We start from the raw sequence: 26,085 nt of genomic DNA on the forward strand, positions 1-26,085 counted from the left end.
TGCCTCGGCTGGCTCCCAGGCCTGGGGGGAAGCAGCCACTCCTCAATGGCTAGCAGGCCCTGTGCGCCTGGCTGCCCCTTGGAGCTGCGCCCCTTCTGCCTGGCTCCATCGCGCGGAGGGCGCAGCGGGGCCCTTCCCGCCCGGGCCTGGCGGGGCGCAGAGGGTGACCCGGGGCGGGGGGGAGGCGGCAGCCCCCCGCTCTTGCGGGGCTGGGCGGGCGGAGCGGCGGAAGGCGGGAGCTGGGGGCGGGGGGGAGCTGTGCCATCGCGCACACGCTCTCCGCCTCCCCGCAGCGGCTCCTCCAGGCAGCGGCCGGCGCGGAGCCGGCGGAGGCTGCATGGAGCCGGCGGCCGGGCGATGGCTGGCGGCGGCCGGGCAGGAGCGCTGAAGCGGCGGCGGAGCCGGCCGGCCAGAGGTAGGGCGGGAGGGGGGCGCGGGGCGAACCTGTTGGGCATGGCAGGAGCCCGGCCCGGCGGCGGGAGAGGGGGGAGACCCCCAAACCGCGCGGGTTGCACTTGGCAAAGCCCCGCCTGAGATTGGGGGGGGGCGGCCACTACCCCCCCCTTCCGCCCCAGCTGCACCCCGGGCTCTGCCCCGCCTGAGATTGGGGGGGCCCGGCCACTACCCCCCCTTCCGCCCCAGCTGCACCCTGGGCTCTGCCCCGCCTGAGATTGGGGGGCCCGGCCACTACCCCCCCTTCCGCCCCAGCTGCACCCCGGGCTCTGCCCCGCCTGAGATTGGGGGGGCCCGGCCACTACCCCCCCTTCCGCCCCAGCTGCACCCCGGGCTCTGCCCCGCCTGAGATTGGGGGGGGCCCGGCCACTACCCCCCCTTCCGCCCCAGCTGCACCCCGGGCTCTGCCCCGCCTGAGATTGGGGGGGCCCGGCCACTACCCCCCCTTCCGCCCCAGCTGCACCCCGGGCTCTGCCCCGCCTGAGATTGGGGGGGCCCGGCCACTACCCCCCCTTCCGCCCCAGCTGCACCCCGGGCTCTGCCCCGCCTGAGATTGGGGGGGGCCCAGCCACTACCCCCCCTTCCGCCCCAGCTGCACCCCGGGCTCTGCCCCGCCTGAGATTGGGGGGGCCCGGCCACTACCCCCCCTTCCGCCCCAGCTGCACCCCGGGCTCTGCCCCGCCTGAGATTGGGGGGGCCCGGCCACTACCCCCCCTTCCGCCCCAGCTGCACCCCGGGCTCTGCCCCGCCTGGCGGCATCCCCCAGAAATACCCCGGGGGGCTGTTCGATCGCTGCGGGATCCCCCATCTGTCATCTAACCAGGGCTTTCCCCGTCCCTGCCTCCGGCAGCGCCCCCCGGCGGGGCATCAGGCAGGGGCCGCCCGCCCTGCACCGAGGCAGCCTGGATCCCGGCTCGTGGCATGGCGCGGGTGGATGCGGGAAGGTGGGAACCAGCCCAGCAGGTGCCGGTGCCTTGTTGCTATTGACGGCGTGAGAGGCGGCCGGCTGGGGCATCTGGCCGCCCCCTGGCTCCGCCGCAGGAGGGGAGAGGACGGAGCCAGCCGCAGCGTTTAGCTCCCTTCCAGCTGCGCTGTTCTCGCCCCTCGCCCACCTTGGCTGGGCCGGGGGAGGGAAGAGGGGGAAGGAGCTAGAGCGGCAAGAAGTTGCTTTGGGCACCGAGAGCATCAGCCATTGTGGGGGAGCCCAGGGCTGGGTTTGGACAATCCAGACTGGTTCTAGTAATACAGGAATACATCCTGGCAGAGCGGAGGGAGCATGACCTCCCCCAGGCGAGCCCCTGCCCACACCCAGCCAGCCAGGCTTGACTATATTTTTGCTGCTGGAAATATTTTTAAAGAGCAAAAAATCTGATTGATCAGATTGATCTGAATGGATTCAGCCCTCCCCTCCTCTCAGTTCTGAGTCAGAGAAAGGGGCCCTGGACATCCCTAGACCAAGAGGCAGTAAGCCCCATTTCTCCTCCTGCTGACTGGTGTAAGTGAGGAGTAACTGCACTGGTCTTAATGGATATACACCCGCTGTGCGTGGAGAACCAGGCCCGATGTTATTAAGAAATCGCATTGATGGCAGGCCAGCAACGGTTCCTTCCTGCACTGTGTACTGTCCACGCATCTCAGCTTTATTGGTCTAGTATAATCAGTAAGAAATGTGTATTGTGATAAGAGGCTTTTATAATAGACTTATTCTCCAAACCGGTTTTCTGTTAAAAAAAAGCCCACACACAACAGGCTTTACAATGGGTCTGGAGACCATTTCCTCTCTGCGCTTATCTGATTTGTTTCTTTTAGCCTCTGGTGTTCGGTAAGTGGTTTTTGCTGTGTTTGTTTTTAATAATTTTAGCTGCTTTCATGACTCTGCTGAAGGGTGTTAACAAAAGGTTAATGAAGCGTGGCTTTTCTCAACGAAAAATAATACCGGGAGGATCTGTATTCATTCTCACTCCTGTCTGAGGCCGTCAAAACTTTGTTCGTTGTTGGATCGTCTCGCAGCTCACATGGAGAATAAGAAAGCACGGACCTGACAGTAGACACAAAGGTGCTAATTATACACGCAGTTGTATACACAGATTCCTAGCAGATAGAGTCCACAACTCTTTTATCACACCTTTAAAATGGAGTGGAGCCTACATAAAGAAATGATCTGTGAAACAGACCAGGAGTGACATAGCCTTATTTTTCTGTTGTAATTTCATTTTCTTCAAAATGTGACACTCCAAGGTCACTGTATATTGCCCACCACAACCTCACATCACAAGCCTCATCTAATTCATGAGGCCTGCATTTAACTGCTGCAGGTAGCTAGATTTTTACTCTCACCTCTTTCCATTCAATAGAAATGTAGGCAAAAAATTCCAAGCCCATGATGAGGATGCTCAGTTTGGATCAATTTTGGGTTGCAGTTGCTTTGCGTCATTTACCTGTTTGTTCTTGTTGCACTGCTTGCTGGAGACGGCAGTTCCCTTAGATTGTGGCTGGAATATAGGCTCCCCACCCCAGGGTCTTGCTGTTGCTACTTTGACTTTTACTCTCTGAAAAAACAATATGACAAATATCAGAAGCCGAGACAGTGAATTAGACAGAAATGCCGACTGGCCTGTCACACAGATTCAGAGGACACTGTGGCAGGTTCCCGGAATAAATACATATATTTATGGCTCAAGGAAGCCAAAGAAGCCATCAGTGTTTGGAAGGACTAGCTCCTGAGTGGTCAATATAACTTTCATTAGGTTGTGTGACACTGGCTCTGCAACCTAATTAATTAAGGCATTATGTTTCTATCCCTGTTTATCCAATATGTGGCTGGTCAGCTTAACATGGCTAAGACTCCATGTAAACCTTTATATCCTAGTAAACATCACATTGCATAATGAGATAGGAGCTGACTGAAATTGAATCCCCCTCCCTCCATGCTTCTGGTTTTAGGAGCATTTTATTCCCCCCAGATGAGTGTACCTAGCCTTGTGTTTGGGTGGAGCACCGCTGACATCTAGTGACCAATTAGAGACATGCACAGCATACACCACTATACAAAAAGGTCTACCTTTTGCTCTTTTGATGGTGTTTGAAATGAAATGAAGAAGGGAATCATCTAAAAGGATTTTGACCATGCAAAGGACTGTTCATGGAGGGCCTACCAACATGAGCTATGGCTGCATTAATATTCAAGATAGATGCTGTCTCTGTCTGATTTCACAAGAGACTTTTGGGAGTTTTGCAAACTGCAAAGCTTCTTGGAGTAAGGTCAGAGATTTGGAATCCTTTGGGGATTTCCAGGCATGCAGGCAGATTTTTCCCTCTACAGAGCCATCACTCATTGTGGTAGTCACACACATGCTGCTCACCACAACAGAAAACAATTCAAACCCAACAAACTCCCAATGCCAGGATTCATATTCCTGGCTGGAGTGGGTGAGAGCGCCACCCGGAGGAGTGTTTCTCAAAGTGGTTTGTGGCTCCACTATGGTTTGTTTACTCACTGGCTCCGCAGTGTTGCGGTTTGCCATTTGCAGCCAAAGGTGACCTGGGTCACTGCTTCCCGCAGCTTCTCTTGGCGGCAAATGGCAGCCAATGGGAGCTGTGATGCTCTGTGGCTGCGGAGCCGGTAAGTAAACAAAGTGGAGCAGCCTGGTAGCAGATTTCTCAGAGTGGGTCTGTGGACCACTTTGAGAAACACTGACGTTGAAGTAGAGCTAGGTCCCTGTGATGCAGCCCCAGTTATATTTAAAGAGGTTCTTTGTAAGTGGCCCCTCGTGGCAGTAAGGATCAGTTCCCGCTGCTCTCGGGCTCACAGGTTTGGGGTTTGGAGCCTCCATTTTGGGTTGGAAATTACAGCCCTGGGAATGGTGGAGCTATGGCCAGTTCAAGTCAATCTGGGTCTCCCTGCAAAGCCATTTTCTTGGGGATCACCTACTGAGAAGCCCAGATTCGCACCCATGCTTGCTGCAGGAATCCAGAATACCAGCCAGAGCCATGGTAGGGGGGAGATGTCTTGAGAGTTCAGCAGCCTCAAGTTATCGTCTCATTGATGACAGAGCTCCTTGACAGTGTGAAGGAACTAGTGCTCCATATCATGTCCCACTGGGGCATGCGCAGTATATAACACACCAGCCTTCCAACCTGCTCTCTGGGCTATGTCTACACTCATGGCTTCTTGCGCCAGAAATATGCAAATGAGGCTAAGCGTGGAGTGTCGCCGAGCCTCATTTGCATACCTAATGAGCCGCCATTTTTGCAGAAGAGGCTCTTGCGCCAGAAGGAGCTGTCTACACTGCCCCTTCTTGCGCAAGAAAAACCCTCTTGCGCAATGCCATTCTTCCTGGAAAGTAATCGGCGTAACAGCATTGCACAAGAGGGTTTTTGCTGTGCAAGAAGGGGCAGTGTAGACAGCTCCTTCTGGTGCAAGAGCCTCTTCTGCAAAAATGGCAGCTCATTAGGTATGCAAATGAGGCTCGGCGATATTCCACGCTTAGCCTCATTTGCATGTTTCTGGCGCAAGAAGCCGCGAGTGTAGACAAAGACCTGCTGTCTATTGAAGGGAGTGGCAATCTCCAACTCTTACCAGAACTTTTTCATGCGGCTAACAGCTAGCAGGGAGCCTCCTTCAGCTGCAGGAGTAGGGCCTCTGCAATCAGACCTGGAGAACTGCTGTGTCTCCCTGCAGTGAAATGTTCCTTGGTCACATGGGTGGTGCCCATCTACATATTTTGTTAGTCTTTGAGGTGCTGCTAGACTATTTGTTGATTTTTAAATACAGACAACCGAGTCAGGCAAAAGGTCGTAGGAAGGCCACCGGTTTGTGACAATAGTTTGCCCTTTGTCTTGAGATGCGGCTCTCAAATGCCTTTATAGATATTTTCTAAAGCAGGACAAGGTATTCACTTCATGTTACATGAAAGGTAAACTGAGGCACAGAGGCTAAACTGCTCTGCCAAGGGCATATAGACCGAGTCGCAACCAAGCCAAGAATAGACCCCTGCTCGCTGCTCTAACCACAGACTAGGGATGTTAAAATACGTTTATTTTTGTACACGTGTACCTGCTGAAATTTTCAGCGGTTACGTTTACATGCAGGGGGCAGGTGGAAGCCTGATTAAAAGCTGGCTCCCTGCGAGCACCAGCGTCTCCCTGTTCCCCTTCCCCCGCTTCCTCTGATATGGAAGCAGCAGGTTGGGGGTGCATGTAACGGTGAGGATTAACCAATGAGTGCAGCACTGACAGCATTGCCTCTCCCCAGGTACTGCTTTCTCCGTCGTTAATCGTTAATCAGTCAGCGACGCCATCTTGTGGCCAGTCCCTAGTCCTCTTTCACCCTGCTGACTGCCTGGTCTAGAGCCAAAGCCACCCCGGTTGGCCTGTTCAGGCCCCTGAGTTGAGCTTTTTATTATTGTTTGTTCCTGGCAGAACGGCGGGTAAAAAAACAAGTGCTCAGGTGTATTTGTTGAAACTGAAGCATGTGATAGGAGGCTGCAGAGCACAAATGCAGGGACAGTATTAAAGCCCCAGCCCCAAAGCAAACCTCAGAGAGAAACCCCCCTGGTTGTCAGTGTGAAAGTCCTGCCGAGTGGCAGCAGCCCTCTGGTGCCAGTTTGTCAGGTGCGGGGACTTTCCTTAGCCCCACTCCTCGATGCTTGCAATGAGCTCTCTAGATACCCAGCCCAAAGCTCCTGTCTGCTCTTGCGCTGGCTGCCAGAGCAGTGGGGGCTATTGAGACGGACGAGGCAGCAACTAGACCTAGGGAGCAAGGATATGTCCTGCAGCCGGGACCGAACCCAGAGCTGCAGGAGGTCAGCGGGAGGGGGGCTCACTTTGGTGCACCACACGAGATGCTGACATGCACCCCATAATGGAGTCCCCTTTCAGGAGCGTCTGTAGAAAGACTGCACTGGTGCAAATGTATTTCTGGGTGTGATTCACTGTCCCATTGAGTGGCACCTAGACCTCTTCCAGACAGAATAATGAGTCTATTCTACAGCCTTAACAGGGAGTTTTTAGCTCAAGTAGTCTAAGCTCCAGAAGTCCCAGGTTCGGTTCTGCCCAGGGGCATTACACAAAGAATGCAAGGCTGCATGGGGGCAGGCCTAAAGGTCTCTGTAGAAACAGCCATCCCGGAGCTAGGTCTCCAGGCTGTGCATGAAGAGGCAACTGGGAGCGAAGGGGCCACTTCACTTCCTTGTGGCCCTGCAACAAAATAACCCGAGGGCTGAGGCCAGTCCTCAATCTCCAATCTGCACATGTGCCAGGGCCCCTTAGCTTGTGTGTAGGATCATTGGCAACGTCAGTCTCCCTTTGGGCCAGATCTCCAGAGCCTTGTTTGACTCGCTCCTAACTTCCATCAGGCCAAACCTCTGAGTTGCTGAGTGTCTCCAGCTCCCATCGACTGCAGTGGGTCGGGCTCCTTAGCTTCAGTGGGGTTTTGCTTGAATAAGACTCTCAGGATTTGGTCCACTCGGAATACCATCCTCTCCAGTGCCAGCTGTTGGGAGCATTGCTCCGGGTCTGGCTGGTGAAGATAATTTTCCCCTGGGCAGTGCTATCGGGCATGCAGCCGAGAGACTAGGAATGGTACTTGGTGGGTCAGGAAATGTTCCTAGCCATCCATCCCCACACATAGAACACTCAGGTGCCTGGTCAGTCACAGACACCGGCAAATGAGATGCATGTGACTAGTTAAAATGGTCCAGTTCCTTGCTCACTAAAGACCATTTCTTTGACGATCGATGAAAATGAAACGCTGCATATCCAAGGATCTCCTCTGGGTCCCGACTTCCTGCTGGCATGAGCTGCTGTGAGAAATTATGCAGAAGCTCTGGCTGTCAGTGAGATGCAAAGGCTCCGGCACCATGCTGGGATCTATGCGATCCTGGTTCTTAGCAGAGTTTCTCTGGCTTCTGTGGCCAGGGAGGGATCCATTTCCCCGGAGCCCCAGGCTGTCACTGTTAAAAAGCTGCTCACGAGTGCTTGGTTCTCAGACCCAGAGCCCATCCGGGACTGTGGTAGGGCTGAGCTGATGGTGTGATGTTGCCCTCTCTTGCTTTAGATCAGCCACCATGGGCTCGGTGGGAGGCGAGCACTTCAAGGACATCAGCCCCATGGTGACCCCCGAGGGGAACGTGGTGATGAGCTTCAGCTTTGACAGCTACCAGCTGGAGGAGGAGGAGCTGCAGGCAAAAGGGAACCAGGCCAAGGGAGTTCTCACCTTTATGGAGCCAGGTAAGGCTTGGCACGTCTCCTGGCTTGCAAAGAGGGAGTGAGGGGGAAGGGCTATGGGGGGCACCTAGCAACGGCAGCGACAGACATGTAAGACACCTGTCGATGCAAGGAGAGGAGTGGGAGGAGAGAGCATCGTCATAGCACACAGTAGGCCAATCAGCCTCACACTCTGTGTGTCACTTAGCACCTGGCAAACCCTGCTGTGCCTGGGTTCCTTTCACCTGGGAGAGGCCCCCAGACTTTGGCCGTGTGTTCAGTTTTCCTGACTCCTTGGGTCGGGAGAGCTCCCAGGGCGAGATTTCTTGCCAGATCTTCTAGTTGCGTCAGACATTCTCCACGAGCAGCCATTACCTTGCTGTGGGGTTGCTTCAGGCCCAAAGGAGACCAGGGAATGCAGAGGCCACGGGAGGGGGTGGAAATAACGACGATATGTTCAGGGAACTTTTCCCAAGCCGCCAGAAGATTTGGTTCAAATCTTGGACAGCGTCTGGGGCTGGTTCTTATTGTACAAGAGTCATTCAGCCCAGTCCTTAGGCCTAACTACTGTGAGAAGGGCCTGCTGTCCGTGGAACCCCTGAGCACAAACAGCAAGTGAACCAGGCTGCTGGCTGGTCTGCTAAAAATGTACTGGGGAGGAATGCACGTAGTCTGTACCATTAACCGATAAGCTTTTGCATATTGGTTAATCGACTACACCATTACATCCCTACTCTGTATTATGCCAGGGCGGGGGTGTGTGTGTGTGTGTGTGTGTGTGTGTGTGTAAGAAACGGACACTATTTGCCACTTCCCTCTGCAGAGCCCCAGTATTTTAGCAGTGCAGACTCCAACACGTTGCAAGTGCAGTGTGTTCCCAGATGACAGGAAAGCAATTAGTGAGCAATCGCTCTCCTGGCCAAGCAGATCTTATACGAGAGTCTACTACAAACCTCTCACAGGCTGTGTCACTTGAGCAAGTGCCAGCTCTGGGACAGATCCTTCATTACCTCCACTGCGGCTCATTGCAGTTGCACCCACTGAGGATCTGGCCTTAGGTCTGCATATTTTTCAGAGAGTCGTACCTCTGCCTGTCCCTCTCTGTACATACATTGGTTGGAGTGGGCCCGTTTCACACCAGATTACCTCAGTGCATTGCACATCAAAGACCTGGTATTCTTATACCTCCAGGCTACATCTACACTGGCATGATTTTCCACAAACGCTTTTAACGGAAAAGTTTTCCATTAAAAGCATTTGCGGAAAAGAGCGTCTAGATTGGCACTGACGCTTTTTCGCAAAAACATTTTTTGCGGAAAAGCGTCCGTGCCAATCTAGACGCGGTTTTGCGCAAGAAAGCCCCGATCGCCATTTTCGCGATCGGGGCTTTATTGCGCAAAACAATAACGCGTTGTCTACACTGGCCCTCTTGCATAAAAGCATTTGCGCAAGAGGGCTTTTGTCCAAACGGGAGCAGCATAGTATTTCCTCAAGAACACTGACAATCTTACATGAGATCGTCAGTGTTCTTACGGAAATTCAAGTGGCCAGTGTAGACAGCTGGCAAGTTTTTCCACAAAAGCAGCTGCTTATCCTAGTACACTCAGGGACCATTTCATTCTGCAATAGAGAAACCTCACTCTTTGCTCCCGGCATGGAAATAGCCCTAGTCTGGAAACTATAGGTAGGTGAACAGGGGCACATGCATACAGATCCATATGGACAAGTGTCTTTAGGAGGCTATTTTCCCCGTTGGCTGGCGCTACAGAGTTGTCCAACATGTGGGTTTCCTGCCCCCCCTCTGAAGCAGTGCTGGCCACTGTTAGAGACCGGATCCCAGACTAGCTAGGCCACTGGTCATTCCTGCACAGGCGAGCGCATAGAATAATGGCCCTGCAGTGTATCAATCAGTTGCAGTGAATAGAAAGGGGATTCTTGACAGAGGCTGCAAGATACAGTCTGTCATTTCTCTGACGCTTCACCTCCCAGCTTGTGCTGCCACTTGGGGTGGTCATAAGTCCTGTCGTGGCCTGGCAACCGGCTGTGAGTGTGTATCTCTTGCACACTGGAACTGGAACAGTCTGTTCCTCATCTCAGCCTCTCGATGCATTTCTCAGCCTGGCTGTAGGATTCTGTGTTGGGCTCTAATGGGCACATTGGCATCACCATCACCTGCTCTGTCTTATTTTGGGGTGTAGCCTCTGAAGACCCCGAGCCCCAGGACCGATACCATGGGATTTACTTTGCCATGCTGCTTGCTGGGGTTGGATTTCTCCTGCCGTACAACAGCTTCATCACAGATGTGGACTATTTGCATCATAAATATCCAGGTGGGTCGTTCCTGGCGATGGTGGTTTGGGAGGCAAAATCCCGTTTAATTAGTTAACCGGTTAAACGTTATGCTTAACCGGTTAATCGGTTAAATGAGAGCAGGCAGAAGGCCAGCCCATTGCAGTTGTCCTGGAGTGGTGTCCTCAACACGGGCAGGGACTCCTCCTGGTGCACCCGGCTGGGCCTGCTGCAGAGGGGGTTGGCTGCTTTGGCTGGGCTGGAGTGCCCTGCAACTGTAGCGGCCCCATGGGGCTGAAGTAGCCCCCTTCCTGCGGTGGGATGGGGTGCTTCTCCTATCCCTGCCGGTTAACCATGACTGGTAAGCATCACCTGGTTAACTGGTTAACCATTCACATCCCTAGTGTGTCCCTGGCTCCACTCCGTAGATTTAATTGCACCACGCCAGGACATAACATGGAAACTGTCAGTCAGAGTCCTCATTAGCAGCAGAATGCTAGTCTGACAGGCAGAGGGGAAGCAGCCTGGACAGGCCGCTGATTTCCAATTCACATTTAACCTTTGAAAGCCAGCGGTCAGGATTCCTGGTGTTAAATGCCACTAGCAAACACGCATGGCTGCATCTAGACTGGCAAGTGTTTCCACAAAAGCAGCCGCTTTTGCGGAAAAACTTGCCAGCTGTCTACACTGCTGTCTTGCTTGAATTTGCGCAAGAACACTGATGACTAATGTAAGATTGTCAGTGTTCTTGTGCAAATACTGTGCTGCTCCCGTTCGGGAAAAAGCCCTCTTGCACAAATGTATTTGCGCAAGGGGGCCAGTGTAGACAGCTAAAAACTTTTGCGCAAAAAAGCCCTGATGGCGAAAATGGCAACCGGGGCTTTCTTGCACAAAAATGCATCTAGATTGGCCATGGACGCTTTTCTGCAAAAAGTGCTTTTGCACAAAAGCGCCCGTGCCAATCTAGATGCTCTTTTCCGCAAATGCTTTTAATGGAAAAACTTTTCCATTAAAAGCATTAGCGGAAAATGATGCCAGTCTAGACGCAGCCGCATCTGTTTAGTGCTGGGAGAGCCTTAGAAGCTGGTGCTAGAAAAGGCAGGGGCTGCCGAAGTGAGTGCCTGCGTATTCTGAGGGGCTCTGGTTCGGAAACACAATTTCTCCTGGTCTCCCAGATCTTGTGGGTACAAATAATTAACAGGTGCTAGATGTTCTCCAGGAGGTCTGCCCGCCTGAACTCCCCAGGGCAGCCTGATTCATGACAGCAGCGTCACCCGTGAGTGTTTGTACCCTGCGTGCAAAGGGGAGTTATACAAAATGCATGGCTACCCCACTGGCATTTCCCTAGACCCTCACACTGCCCTCTATCATTCTACAGCCTTCTCTCCTGGAGAGCCCCAGCTGCCATTTTGGCCCACCAGACCTGACCTGGGACTAGAACCCATGACCCTGTGCTTCCTAGGCTAGTGCCCTAGCCCCTAGGCCACATGGGAACCCACCCCACCTAAACAATGCCGCCCTGACATTGTTCTTTGAGGCCACAGCTGAGTTACCCAGACAGTGGCACTGTAAACACTCATCCCCATTCATCCTGCAGATAAACCAGATAGGTGGGCTAGGGAAAGCATAGAATGGTCGCCAGACCCCACATTCAGCTCCCAGAGGTGCCAGCACAGAGCCACTGTCAGCAGCAGCTTGAGTGCACCCTGCCTGGTAAATCAACACACCCAGCCTGGCGCTGCTCTCGGAGTGTTGCTGACCATCCTCGGCCCTTCTCTCCTCCTGCAGGGACCTCCATTGTGTTTGATATGAGCCTCACCTACATCCTGGTAGCCTTGGTAGCCGTCATCTTGAACAACGCCCTGGTGGAGCTGCTGAGTCTGCACACCAGGATCTCTGTGGGTAGGTCTCTCCCCTTCCTACCCCTGCCTCAGGGATCGAGACAGGATCCAAGCCTACCTCTGCAGTCGTGGGTCCCCTTATTTCCTGAGCTATTCTCCTGTCCCCTCAGTGCAAGCTGCCAGGCTGGCCTTTGCCAGAAGCTTGGACTCTCCTCCCATCTCCAGCACCTCTCCGCGGAGCGACCTAGAAAGAGGCTGCAAGCACTGAGATATCATTGTCCGTCCTTGGTCCCTCCAGGGTACTGGAGAGTCTCTTCTCCTCCCTGCCTGATCTGCCAGGACGAGATGTGTCTTAGGTGTGCAGTGACCTCATGCTCACTTTCCAAGGGGAAGACAATTGGGCGCTCGAGGCTGGTCATGTACAAAGCAGTAGAAGCATAAATCCTTTCACCCACACCCCAGCTCACCCAGTCACGTAGACTTAGCCCAGCATCCAGTGTAAGCACCCAGACTTCCAGCCACGCGGCCCATCAGACGCTAGAAACACCCTCAGGCAGACAGCTGGCTGCCTAGAAACTCAGCCAACATGAGGAACCCACAGAGAGTTAAATAACTAACGCCACCTTGGCTTTCATGGGAACAAACGGGGAGTTTTCTCTGCCCCCTTGTTCATCTGCTCTGTGGCTCCATCCCCACCTCAGTACAGGGACACGTTCCTTCCCCCGGCGGTTCCGTGCGGTGGGAGTGGCTCTGACAGGTGGCCCGTTGGAGTTCCACTGGGATTCACAGGCTGCTGGACTCATCATGTCTCTGTCCCGAGCCAGCGCAGAGGCGGGTTCCCAGCTCTGCTCTCTGCCCCTGACTCCCGTGTCCCTCTTGTTCGCTGCAGGATACCTCTTTGCGCTCGGCCCCCTTCTCTTCGTCAGCATCTGCGACGTCTGGCTGGAGCTCTTCACCCGCCGGCAAGCGTACGCCATTAACCTGATAGCCGTAGGGGTCGTGGCCTTCGGCTGCACAGGTATGTGAAGTCTGGTGCAAGGAGGGCGATGTTTGGGGGGGAGCAGAGACCTGGTGCAGGGCACGAGGCCTGCTTGAAAACAGAGAGGGGAATATGTGGAAAGGGGAAACTCCCCCTTCACCCAAAGATCCTCTTTCCTCCTGATATTTCTGTTGGGTCCACATAGGTCAGCAGTTCACTGCCACTGAGGGGTAGTTGCTGCTGCCCGAACCTTGAGAGCCCTTCTCCCTGGTCCGTCTCCACAGTCGTTGTCTTATTTTTTCAGTCACAGCTGTTCTTCTCAGACCCTGGGAGCACCCTGTGACCTAGAGCAGGTGATGCAGCATGCATACCTGCCAATAAAAACCAGGAAAAGTCCAATTTGCATAAAAGCACATTCATTTGCATTAAATTACACTGATTTGCATAAAGTGCTGCCTGATGGCCTGGGCAGGGTGGGCTTTCAGAACCCCCCAATGCCAAGCACCGTACTCACCCACCCCATCATACATCTCTAGCGCCACCCCATCAACTGCAGCCAGAAGGGCCGGATCCCGAGCTGGGGTAAATCAGCATCACTGTGGCTGCTCCTTGCCTTGCTGACTGATTGGACAGGCTTGTTTGTTCAGTTGGGAAGAGCTGATGGGCAGGGCGTCTGAGTACCAGGCGGAGAGGAAAGAAGGCAAATTGAAATTGAGCTCTTGTTTGGTGAAAAAACTGGGGGTCCCTCCTCCCATTCTGGGCTCTATGAAGTGTCACTTTTTGAGCTAAGGCGACGTACTGGTGATTTTCCATCACGGCTTGCGGTTCCAGCTGCTGAGTTTTTGGTTCCTTTTGAAAACATTAGTAACCCGAAAGCTGCGCTAACCAATCCCTTTTCCCTTGCGACCGAATGCTTTGGGACAGTGAAATTCCGGGGCCATGTAGCTGCTGGCCATGGGTCTTGGTAATCCCAAGGCCTGCCCCAGGTGGGTTATTTTTATTCACAGACCATTTTTCAGCCAGTAAAACCCCAGCCCTCTGCAGCTAATTAGCAGCAGCGCGCCCAGGTGTGTTTACTGCCTTGGCATTGTTTTCTTTATGGTGCCGCTTAGCACTCTGGCCCGCACGTCGTTCGCGTCATGCTTCACAGCATGCACCCTGACACCCCACCCCCCTCCAACACCCTGCTCCCATCTTGGCTTTCAGTTCCTGGGACTCTCTTGCGCCAGAGGTAGGGCGACCCGGCAGCAAGGATGAAAAATCGTGACGAGGTTGGAGGGTAGTCGGCCTCTATATAAAAGAAAGCCCCAAATATCAAGACTGTCCCTATAAAATTGAGACATCGGGGTCAGCCTGGCCAGAGGCGTCCAGGACAGAGCTGGCGCCTTTCCCCAGGATTCTTGGGGTTTTTTAGTGTTGGCACGAGTGAAGCAGGCGGCTCTGATTCATGAAAACACGCCGACCGGCTACCATAGGTTTACCGTTAAGAAGGGGCTCTCTTCAGTCAGATCTTTAGAAGCAAACTACACCAGCCTCTCCGGGTTCAACCGCTCCAGGGACTCTGCCAAGCATCGGAGGCAGGACTCCTGGCCGTATATTTGGGCTGGATCCTGGAGGCATTGTGGGTAGGGAGTAATACCGCTTCTCCTCTCTTTCTTCCATGCGCCTCCCTCTTGAAGTGCAGCAATCCAGTTTCTACGGCTACACCGGGATGTTGCCCAAGCGGTACACCCAGGGGGTGATGACTGGCGAGAGTGAGTATCTTTGGGATCCTGGATTTGGAAAGCCTGCTGGTTGGCAGAGCTGCTCGCAGTGCTGATGAGATAATAGGCTCGTTAGCCAGCTGCTGGCTGGCACATCGGCTAGTGCCCTTCGCTGGCCTGTTCTCCTGTCTGTAATCATTACTTGGCACATGTCAGAAACCCCTCCTCTCCCTCCCCGCAGCTTGGCACAGTGGCCACATCTGTGCTTGGAGCCCAGACATGATCCCTAGGTCTCATCCAGCTACTGTGCTAGGGATCAGCATCCTGCATGTACACCCGCAGGGCACAGGTGGTTCGTGGTGGGGGGCGGCTAGCCGTGCTCTCACTAGGGCAGCTTTGCGGGAGCTGGGAGCACCCCTCACTGGTGAAGACCTAGGCAGAGTCTGGGTGCAGTGCTCCACCCATCCCCATGTCAGGTTCTTGGGGAAGTTGCTGCTTAGAGATGTGACCCCTCCATGCTCAGAGCCCACCTTATCAGTATGCCCAGCGCCGAGTTGCACCCACAGGCTGCGGCTGCGCTTCGGTCGGTGGTGTGATTGCAGCGTCTGCAGACACACCCGCGCTCACTTGGGTCTAGCTAGCCCGCGAGGCTGCAGGTCAGTGCAGGCTGTATAAGCTCACTGGGACCTGGGGCACTTCCTCCAGGGAGGGGGAGATGCCCATGCTGAAGCCTGTGCTTCATTGCAGCTGGCCCCGATGTTTCCTCTAGTCTTTTCCATCCATATGTGGAATACATTTTGTGTGCACCGAGGCAGGTGCGCATGTGCACCACCAGAAGAAAGAAAACACCTGGCAGTGGGCCCTCTGCTAAGCAGCGGGGCAGAATAAGAATCTCTCCTGAGCGGCTGCACAAGCGCACAGAGCACCAAAGCTAGCTAGACGGAAGCTAGGTGGGGTATGTCCACACGGGCTGCGGAGAGGAGGCCAGCATACAGACAGCCTGCTCATTTCCTAGGGCATTGTACAGCACGTAGACTAGAGTTGGAGTCCCTGCTGTGACCCTGGGTAGTTAGGTTGCAGCCCATCTTGCCCCCGACATAGCAAAGGCCGTCACTCATTCCTAGCTGAGTCTTCTTCAGAAGACCTCTCCACCCCATTGCCGGAGTCCATCGGCCCAGCCATCTCTGGAGCCTGCGAGGGCTCGTTGCTGACTCTCCGACATGCTGCTCTCTCCTCAGGTGCTGCAGGCCATCCTAGGTTTTAGTCTTTCCCTGACAGAGCCAAACAGCCATTGGCCAGGATCATGGCTTTTACATCCTGCCGAGCTCAGACACGTAGGCCCAGGCACACAGTGGCAGGTGGAAGGCGCGCTCACCACATACCATTGGCAGATGCACTAACCGAGGACAACTGGGGAGTTCTCTCTGCTGTTTTGATTGATATCCCGATGGGCAAATTGGTTGGCCTTTGGCTAGTGTTTACATTAATCGGTGGCCAGCTGGCCCCAGGCCAGACAGAGAAAAAACGGTAATTATGGTGGGCACGTGGGCCAGAAAGAGAGGCTGCCCCCCTCCCATGGGGCAGTGGTAAGGAACAGTTCCCTGTGGTCAGCCCCATCCCTTCCAGTTAACACAGAGTGGCATGAAAAGCCTGGCATTGTAGCTCTGCCCACTGCTAGCTCCTGATTCCTCAGGGAAACACATTGACTGGCTGAGGGGTGCAGGCGCTTTTCAGAGGCCTCTGGAGGTCCGGCTGGCCCTGACGACTGAGAAGCCCTTGAGCTGTGCGCAGTCCCGAGAATCCCCTCTCCTCCTGGGCTGATGGACCTGACTTCTCTTCCACTCAGGCACGGCTGGGGTGATCATCTCCCTCAGCCGCATCTTCACCAAGCTGCTCCTGTCGGATGAGAAGGAGAACACCATCATCTTCTTCTTCATCTCCATCGGCATCGAGCTCATGTGCTTCATTCTCCACCTGCTGGTGAAACACACCCATTTCGTCCGGTACTACACCGCCTGCTCCCGGGAGGGTGCTGCTGAGGGCAAAGGGCTGCCGGACCGCGGCACCGGATACAGGGTGCACCACGACGTCACGGCGGAGGACGTCCGGTTTGTAAGTCTCCCTTTCTGTGCTACGGGGGCTGGCGGGGCAGGGCCCGCGCGGGTTCTCCTGCCTCTGACCTGGGCCTCCCTGCTGCTGGGACTGATGTGCTGGCAAAGCTGCGTCCTACAGAAATGGGCAGGATTGTCCAAGGTGCAAAGAGGCATTGATTTGCTCCAGGCAGCCTTGCGGCGCAGAATCCCAGAATTGAGCTAGAACCTGGGGCAAGGCATCGGCCCTCAGACCCAGGAAAGCAGCCAGCTGGGCCCATGGGAGCCGCTCCAACCGGTGGTGTCAGCTGTTTGGCAGGAGAAAGGTGCTTTGCTTCTCACGCCAGTCACTCTGCCGCGTAAGTTCCTGCTGAGGAGTATTAGCAGTGCAGCTCCTTCAGCTTCGCAGGCAGAGTGCTGGCTAGAAACACTGCGCTCCAGCCCCTCTCAGACGCGGATTGTAAATGAGAGTGGTACTTGGCCTGCATCTCAGTTCGCTGTAGGACAGGGGCTGCCACCTTGTAGTGGATTCAGCACTTTCTGGTGTCCCGCCGGGTCGCTGCAGGCAGGCCCGTGTTCCTTGCTTGCAGCTGTGCCGTTCTCTAAGAGACATTGCAAAGACCTTTAATAGTTTCCTACCATTACCGTCCAGTGCAAACCATTGCTGCGGTTGCCACGGGGATGGTGGGCTATGCAGAAGGGATGTAAAATCCCGTTTAATTAGTTAACCTGTTAAATATTATGTTTAACCGTTAACCGATTAAATGGGAACCAGTGGCGGGAGCAGGGGCTGCTCCACCCCAGATGTGCCACAGACGGGGGCTGTCCCCAGCACATCCAGGCCAGGCCCACCACAAATGGAGGTATGCTCCAACCAGGCTGTGGGCCCCTGCCCGTAGTGCACTGGGCCAGGCCCACCATGGATGGGGGCTGCTCCGGCTGGGCTGGAGTGCTCCCTTCCCCCCCCTACCCACCGCAGTGGACCTTGTGGGACTGAAGCAACCCCCTGCCTGCGGTGGGCGGGCCCCCGCTGGTTAACCGTAACCTACCAGGCGATGCTTACCGGTTAATTGGTTCACCGTTCACATCCCTATTTTGCAGCCATGCACGGGAGAGGAGGTGGGTCGACAAGATACCCTGCTTTATGCGGTTGTGCATGGGATGGAAAAATGCGAGCTCCCCTGTTTTAGGAGGTGCGGGGTGCCCTCTAATGATGCACTGGTGCAGCGAGATGCAGAAGTAGTGTCCATAAATAGCTCAGTCTAGCCTCCCCTTTTGTCCCCTGCCCTTCCTGGCAGGAGTGGATCAGAGCCACTGACCTCATCCATTCTGGCCTCCCTAGTGGTATCAGGCAGCCTTACATCAAGCTGGCTACGTTCCCTGAGTCTTTCCCCCTCCTCTCACTGCACTTTCCTAGGGCTTAACGCTACTCTTATGCTGTCCCCAGGAAAATCGGCCTCGTGGGCAGGTGGGCTCCCCTCCGGGCAGCCTGGCGAATGAAGCTGATCTGGCTGGCAGCAGCACCTACGTGAGGTTCGATGTCCCACGACCAAAAATCAAAAGGAGTTGGCCTGGTTTCCAAGGTAGGACACCAGTGTCCAGCTGCAGGGACTCGCTGGCCAGGCAGGCCAGACCCTCCGTAGCATGCACGCTAAGGAATGCACTTGCCTTTTGCTCTAGCTGGCAGGGACAACTAGTCCCACTCCCGCTTACAGGGGCTTTCAGAGGCTGCTGCTTAAAGTAGAATGGTCACTTTTTAATAATGCGACTGTGGCTTGAGAATTTCTGTCGCAATGTTGCAGGAGGATGGATGATCTTTCACTAAAGGCTTAGGATATCCGGGGTCAGCTCCGACTTTGCCACTGCATTTTGACATGACCTTGGGCAAGTCACTTATTTTCTGTGTGCCTCAGAAGAGAGAGAGGGTGTAAACAGGTTCCAGCTCATCAATGTCTGCAAGGCACTTGGAAATCACTGAGATGGCAGCCATAGATGTCCTTAGCTAGATAGACCTTTTACCTCCAAATGCTCCTCACTCTAGATATATGCAGCATCACTGAAATGCAGCTGTCTCTGGGGTGGGAGGAACACAAACATTGCGGAGGCAGAGAAACTTTGAGGCCAAAGTAGGGTAATCTCATGGCGTCCCGTGTTGCACATCACAGGGCGGGTGAGGAAATATTTCTGCCAAGCACTGGACGTAAAATAACACGCAGTCTCTCTTGCCTTTTTGCCCTCACAGGCAATGTTCCCACTTATCTTTTCCAGCCATGTGTGGATTTTTTTCCATCCACGTGTAGAATAAATTTTGTCATGTGCACTGAGGCATGTGCAAATGTGCACCACCAGGAGAAATAAAAACCTAGCTGTGGGCACTCTGCTAATCAACTGGGCAACATTGGAATCTCTCCTGAGCAGCTGCCCAAGTGCCCAGCTTACAGGGCAGACAGCTCCCAGGGGAAAGGGAGATGAGGGGGTGGGCAGACTGAGGTCGCAGCTCTTGTAAGCTAGCTATTCCCGGAGCGGCAGCGATGGCAGGCACAGAACACGGGCAGTGGCCGCATTCATACAGCTCTGGTGTCTGATGGAAATCAGAGGGCCTGCGTAGGTACCCTGCTGATTTCAGCCCTGAGTCCTGCTGCTGTGGTTTGCACCAGCACGGAATCTGATCCACAGTCCGGAGCGTGGAGTCCGGCCAGGGCAAAGGGATTGCTAGCGTGGGCGGTGGGCGTGCTCCAGCTGCCCACGGGCAGACTTCGGAGGGCAGGAGCCCACCTGGACTTCTGGATGGATTCCTCTCTGTCACATGGTGGGAACGCCCCCCTGCCGGCACAGCCCTGCTCCGTGCCTTTGTGAGAGCCTATGGCCTGGGAAGAGGGCTGGTGGGGCTGCACCCAGGGAAGCTGACAGCTTCTGTGGGCCCTGGGCAAGGTAGGGGGGCTCCATGCTCCTGGAAGGGGCAGGGCCTCGGGTGGAAGAGGGGGGCACCGGGAGCAGGCTCTCCACCACTCAGAGCCATCTGGAGCACGTGGCCGGGCACGCTGGTGGTGATTGAAAGGGTCCGGAGCTCTGGCCGCCACCTCTTCTGAGATAGCAGCCCCAGACCTCTTTGAATGGCCCCAGGCCCCGTTCCGCCGCTCCCCTCCCCTGGCAGACCTGACTGCACCTCTGAGTGCCACGCTCTGGGGGGGGAAGAGCTTGGGTTCCGTTGTACACTGATGAGTTGTGTCCTCCTCCAGACATGATGCTGCATCGCTACGTTGTCTCCAGGGTGATCTGGGCCTACATGCTTTCCATAGCCATGACCTACTTCATCACACTGTGCCTCTTTCCTGGGCTGGAGTCAGAGATCCGCAACTGCACGCTAGGGGAGTGGCTCCCCATCTTAATCATGGCCATCTTCAACCTCTCGGACTTTGTCGGCAAGGTAGGGGGGCAGGCTTCCTTGGGGCGAGTGGGTAGCAGGGGAGGAGCCAGACGCAGGCTAACAGGTCTAGTCTGGGGGTCAGACTGCCCCCCAGTGCGAGAGAACTGAGAGTCAATTGCGCCGGGCTTGGAGTTAGCCCTCCTCTGCTGTTAGAAAATCAGCCTGTTCAAACCCAGCTGTCTGTGGATCCCATTGGTTAGGAAGGGTGCGGTTGGTGTGTGCGTGGGCTGAAGGTCTGGGCTAAATGGGGTTGAGCTGGAACTGAGGATGGGCTAGGTTTGGCTTCCTTGAGATCGCATAGTGGAGGCCTGTTTGTTTCCAGGGCTCGTCTGGCTCTGGCATTACCACTTAGGCTAGCCGGCCCCCTGAACAGCCTGTTTATTGATCTAGAATGGGTTCCCAAACTGGAGGGCGTGCCCCCCTGGGGGGGGGGCGTGAAGAAATTCCAGGGGGGGAGCGAGGCGACCCAGTCCCCCCTCTCCCTCCTGTTAATCCTCCCCCCTAAGTTTTGCTGCTATTTTTGTTTTTCGGCCCCAGTCAGTTCCTTTTTTTCTTGCTCAACAAGTTTTACTGCTATTGGGGAGGGGGGGAGGGAGGCATGAGGGTTTCTCAAACATAAAAAGGGGGGCGTGATGCCGAGAAGTTTGGGAACCACTGATCTAGATTGTATTCCAGGAGTTATTTTGCTTTGCACTCCAGTGCAACGTCCCCTCTGTGTTTTAGATCCTGGCGGCCCTGCCTTATGACTGGAGAGGGACCCACCTTCTCATCTACTCCTGTCTGCGAGTGATCTTCATCCCTCTCTTTATAATGTGCGTCTACCCCAATGGGAAACCCACCTTCAGCCACCCCGCTTGGCCTTGCATCTTCTCCCTCCTCATGGGGATCACCAATGGGTACTTTGGCAGCGTGCCCATGATCCTAGCTGCTGGCAAAGTGAGCCCGGAGCAGCGGGAACTGGCAGGTAGGAGGAACCACATGTTGACACCTGCCAGCCACTCACGGGAGCCATGTAGGGAGGCAGGGACAGTGCTGGCTGGACATACAGCGTCACAAGTTCCATTTGTGTTCCCTGTGGTTAGAGGGGTCTGGGCTGTACTGTCACACCCATGTCACCGCTCCAGCCTTCGGGCCTCTCTAGACTACAGGGCTGTGTCTAGACTGGCCAGTTTTTCCAGAGAATCAGCCGCTTTTCCGGAAAAACTTGCCAGCTGTCTACACTGGCCGCTTGAATTTCCGCAAAAGCACTGACTTCCTACTGTAAGAAATCAGTGCTTTTGGCAGAAATACTATGCTGCTCCCATTAGGGCAAAAGTCGCTTTTGTGCAAAACTTTTGCGCAAGAGGGCCAGTGTAGACAGCTCAGATTTGTTTTCCGCAAAAAAGCCCTGATCGTGAAAATGGCGATCAGGCCTTTTTTGCGGAAAAGCGCGTCTAGATTGGCACGGACGCTTTTCCGCAAAAAGTGCTTTTGCGGAAAAGCGTCCGTGCCAATCTAGACGCTCTTTTCCGAAAATGCTTTTAACAGAAAACTTTTCCATTAAAAGCATTTCCGGAAAATCATGCCAGTCTAGATGTAGCCCAGGTGCTGCTGGGCGAACCCATGGCAACGCACCGCAGGGCTAGCAAGCGGGTCCGCACTGTGATTGGCCACTACTCATGACCCTGTAACATGATTGGCACCCAGGTTCCATGCTGTGGGGCTGGGCCCTGCCACTATAACCAGATTAGTAAGATTCCCGACTTCCCAAGGATGCACTTGAGGGGAGATTTCCCCTGCTGCTGCTGCAGCTGCATTGCTACACATGCACTTGGAAGCAGCAGTGGAGGCAGCATGGGAGGTGGCCCAGATGTACCCAGGATGCATTGCTGCAGACATTGCCATGGGATATGGTAGGTGTGGACAGGCCAACGGGGAAAAGGTGCCCTGTGCACAGAGCCAGGGACTATCCCAGTTACGCATAACACAGCTCTCTGCAGTGTGCGGAGACTCTTACCGCAGCCAGTGAGAGACTGGGGGGAAGGGGAGAGGAAGGTGCAGGCAGAAAGCAGACCTGTTGTTTCCCTCTCCTGTTCCTGGTAATCACTGCAATAGCCCCCAGGTCAGAAGCCGTCTCAGGGCTGCAGGCCGGAGAGTGCTGCCCCCTCCCCAAGCCATGCGAAGATGCTGGGGGCCTGGCTCTCCGGCACTGATGTGCTGGCTGCCGTGCGTGTTGGTTTACAAGCAGCACAGGCACCGAGTGTGGTTTTCCATAACATGCCTCCGGAGCACAATGCTGGCAACCCAGCGCCAGCGCTGGTGGCCATGCTACCGGGCCAAGGGAGAGCGAGGGTCACTCGGTCACTGGTTGTATCCTGCAAGGGTCAGGGATCTGGCTCAGCATAGGCGGGAGGCAGCTGCCAGGAGGGGAGCTCTATGGGGGCCAAAACAGTGCCACCCTACCCATCGGGGCAGCATGATCCTCACACCCGTATTGCCCCCTCCACCGCCCCTCCGATGGAACCAGTTCAGCCAGAGAGCTCCAACCTTCAGGGGAATGACTCCCATGCTGGGCTGGTAACCTCTGTCCCAAATCCAGCAGGCCCCAGGAGCGCCCTCTGTTCTGATCCCTGATCAGAGCAGCCAGTACGTGTCTGGCAGACGACGGTTAACCGCCTGGCCTCTCTTTCCCATTCCCCTTCTCCAGGTAACACCATGACTGTGTCCTACATGACCGGATTGACCCTGGGCTCCGCTGTGGCCTACTTTGCCTATAGCCTCACCAGTACGTCTCACAGTACCTGTTTCCTCACTGAAACCTACAACAGCTCGTTCACGGCGGGGTACTGAGTGGGTGCTGTGGCTGGGGCCGCAGAAGCTCTGGGACGGGGTAGGGGGCAGGAGCAGGACGCAGGCGGGTTGGGCTGGGGAGGAGAGGAGAATGGGAATTATCTGCCCTGTGTTGATTAATCATTCCCACCCTACCCCAAAATCCGATCCCTGAAATAATAACCCCCCTTTCCAGGCCTCTGGCCTAATGGGCTGAAAGGAAGGAGCCCATCCTCAGGCCTGCAAGCTGGCGACAGGCAGGGCCAGGAGGCGCTTGCAGTGGGTCCTCACAGGCTTTAGAAATGGCGCCCAAGTTTGGGGGTAACAGTGTGTGTCGCCCTGAAATGGCCACACACCCCTCCCCCCCGACTTAGCCTCCTCCCTGCATGCTCTGGCAGGCGCGATCTCAGTGCCCTGAGGCTGGCATCAGCTCTGTCCAGCCCTCCCCTGCCAGGCCCTTAACGGGGCCGCACTGTTCAGAAAGTGGAAGCCCCATGAGTGAGTCTGGCACATGCCTGGTGTAATGCCACCGAAACCAGCGGTAAGCTGAGCCCGTGCGTTTCCCAGCCAGCTCTGTGGCTAGGCGGGGCAGTTAATCCCCATCCGCTCCCCCTTGCCGCTGGGCTGTTCCCAGGGGACAAGTTAAAACTGGTGTGTGTGTGTATGAGGGGGGAGTGAATTCTGGCGACTCTCTGCATGAGGATGCCCTAGCTCCAAGTGAGAGGCCAGCTCCTGGGGGGCAGAGCAGTGAGGGTCACCCAGCTACTGCCCCCATGCCTGAGCATTTCACCCCGCAGGGTAGAGTGGGGAGGAGCCTCCTGTAGGTTCCTGATGGTGTACAGAGGTCAGGGAGTGTGTGCGCACACAGCGCAAGGGGCTGGGAGTGGTGGAATGGGAGGATTTGTTTTGCTGTGCCATGGATCAGACCTGGCCATCCATCAAATGCAGAGCGTGAGGCCTTTGTGGTGGTCTCCACTCTTCAGAACACATCCCAGCCATAAAATTACCCCATTGCCTATCCCACCTCCCCAGATCCCAGCACCGCCCTACTGTCCAGCCCCTTTGGACGTCAGACCTCCGCACGCAGCCGCTGCGTAGGACACGCCTCGGTTGTGGTGCTGGTTTGTACCACGGCCCACTCCAGCTTGCTGCCTCACAACTAGCACGGCTCCCCCGCACGCCCCTCGCACCTGGCAGATGTAAACCCGAGACTAAGTGTGCGTGCCATGGCAATGAAGGGACAGCGGGCAGACTTCAAGGCGAGGGGGCAGTGGGAGAGGGCAGGCAGAAGAAGGCAGGAGAGAGAGAGAGACTGATGGAGAGCAGGAGGCGGGGGAAAGGCCTGAGGCGACCAAGAGGAGCCGCGTTAGTCAGACACTGTTCACGTTATATTATAATCACTGGCCAAAGGTTACCAAGCCTGGACATGTAAGGCTGGGCCCCTTCCCAAGAGAACTGGTCCTGAGCTGCTGTCCTTGGGGATTTGTCTACACTAGCAGCTTGTAGAGTTTGCAAGTGGAGTGGTCTGCACTAGCGAGTGGGGTAGTAGGGCTGGGTGACAAGCAAGTAAAATCCCCAGTGTCCTCTCCACACTCCGCTCTGGACAGGTACTGGTGGTTATGCAGTTTACTGATGCAGACTGAGCCTTCTCGCAATACCAGGGCTGCTTTTTCTAGCCTCCCCATGTGATGTTGTACTAGAAACTCCTGCCGGGGGTGACACAGTTGCACCTCCCCTCACCACCCTGAACCACCCAACGGATCAGCTCTTCTGGGCCCCTCTTCATTCCGCCCCTAGAGCAGGGCACATACTCAGTGGCCATTCCACCCTGCTCCATGGGACAGTGCAAGGATATAAGGGCGGGGGGGGCAGCGTTTCCTATAAGCTAGGCAGGGCCACTCAAGAGAGATTCAAACGCCGCCCAGCAGATTAGCAGAGCACCCACAGCTAGGTTTTGTGTTTCTCCTGGTGGTGCACATTTGCACAAAACTCGGTGCACATAAAATTATTCTGCACATGGATGGGGAAAATTCACGCACAAAAGATTAGTGGTGGGGTGGGACACAGAACAGTCACTGGAGAGCAGGATGGAGCAGTTGCTTCAGCAAAACGAGCCCAGACCTCATGCAGGGACTATGCCTCCTACTCCCACTTTTGACACCCCCCCATAAAAGACCATCCCAATGACTAGAGCTGCCTCTCCATTGAGCGTTCAGTGCCCTGGAGAAAGGCTCAGAGGATGTGCCACAACGAAGGCTTGCTTCAAGCCTGCATAAGCGATTAAGGTGACTTGAAATATGTGTATGTTTGTGTCCTTGTATGGTGCAGCTCCAAGGTTGCATACTCTTGCAAAGCTCCCATAGTTGGTGTTTTCTATAAAGCCCCAGCAGCTGGAGTTATAAACATCAACTTTCATTCAAACAATATGAGTTTTTAGCCCTCCTGGTTGTAGTGCCAAGCCTGAAAACCTGAGCCTAAAATCCAGACGGCAAATAAAAAAAACCACATTTTATTATATTGTTTAAAAATACTTATGATTTTTTTAAACCTTTCTCATGATTTTCAGGAGCCTGATCCATGAATTTTGAACGCTCAATGGTACTGCAGCTGTGCCCCATCTCTTTCAATAACACATCTCGGAGTCCAGCAAGACCATACTGTGTTCCACTGATTTCTTTTCTCCGATTGATGATAATATAGTGCGCAGAGCCACAAAGACAATAATGTATAACGTAGAGAGAAGGTGACACACGGGCCAGTTTATAATCTTTGGACTAGATCGTAAAGTGCATAACAGACAAAGACTGAAACACACACACACACACACACACACACACACACACACACACAGTAGTTGCTTATGTCATACATTTTACTTATGAATGTAGCTCATTTTGTAATATTTTAAATATATTTATAGGCGGTCATCGGTCCTTTTTATTAAAGTACAGAGCAGCAACTGTATGAGCTATTCATGGGGGAAATCAATAGATTTTTTTCCTCAGGTGTCTCTACCTTCACCTGAGGTACCCTGCCAGTTGCTGGCAGTGAAGTCACTGGCAGTGAAACTAACCATTAAACAGCCAAAAAATCATAGCACGGAGCTGTCCTTACAATGCAAGGGCGGTCACAGGCTGCACTTGCAGATGGGCTTTCAGAGTATGTCTACACCTGGGCTACGTCTAGACTGGCATGATTTTCCGGAAATGCTTTTAACGGAAAAGTTTTCCGTTAAAAGCATTTGCGGAAAAGAGCGTCTAGATTGGCACGGACGCTTTTCTGCAAAAGC

The 26,085-nt window shown here is 54.7% G+C and overlaps 1 protein-coding gene across 3 annotated transcripts; it reads left to right on the forward strand.

The window, feature by feature from the left end:
- SLC29A4 (solute carrier family 29 member 4) lies at window positions 1-26,085 on the forward strand. Of its 3 annotated transcripts, none has more exons than XM_075899654.1 (12): window positions 1-415; window positions 2,315-2,509; window positions 7,511-7,683; window positions 9,858-9,989; window positions 11,737-11,850; window positions 12,679-12,807; window positions 14,448-14,522; window positions 16,318-16,583; window positions 18,009-18,144; window positions 19,801-19,988; window positions 20,712-20,952; window positions 22,675-25,308. In XM_075899654.1, the coding sequence occupies exons 3-12, from the start codon at window positions 7,521-7,523 to the stop codon at window positions 22,815-22,817; spliced, it is 1,587 nt and encodes a 528-aa protein (XP_075755769.1). In that variant the 5' UTR covers window positions 1-415; window positions 2,315-2,509; window positions 7,511-7,520; the 3' UTR covers window positions 22,818-25,308. The 3 variants fall into 3 exon arrangements, with proteins under 3 accessions (XP_075755769.1, XP_075755770.1, XP_075755768.1); XM_075899655.1 differs by lacking the exon at window positions 2,315-2,509 and adding an exon at window positions 25,363-26,085 and having other exon boundaries at window positions 3-415; window positions 22,675-22,752; XM_075899653.1 differs by lacking the exon at window positions 2,315-2,509 and having other exon boundaries at window positions 3-415.

Source organism: Pelodiscus sinensis, chromosome 16, assembly GCF_049634645.1.
Source record: "Pelodiscus sinensis isolate JC-2024 chromosome 16, ASM4963464v1, whole genome shotgun sequence".
NCBI classification, from domain to species: Eukaryota; Metazoa; Chordata; order Testudines; family Trionychidae; genus Pelodiscus; species Pelodiscus sinensis.

What these genes read in the sequence shown, in the direction of transcription:
- SLC29A4 (XM_075899654.1), top strand. Translation starts at nt 7,521, where the DNA reads ATGGGCTCGGTGGGAGGCGAGCACTTCAAGGACATCAGCCCCATGGTG. An exon ending in TTTGCATCATAAATATCCAG is followed by an intron (nt 9,990 to 11,736) that starts GTGGGTCGTTCC and finishes CTCCTCCTGCAG; the next exon opens with GGACCTCCATTGTGTTTGAT. An exon ending in GCACACCAGGATCTCTGTGG is followed by an intron (nt 11,851 to 12,678) that starts GTAGGTCTCTCC and finishes TGTTCGCTGCAG; the next exon opens with GATACCTCTTTGCGCTCGGC.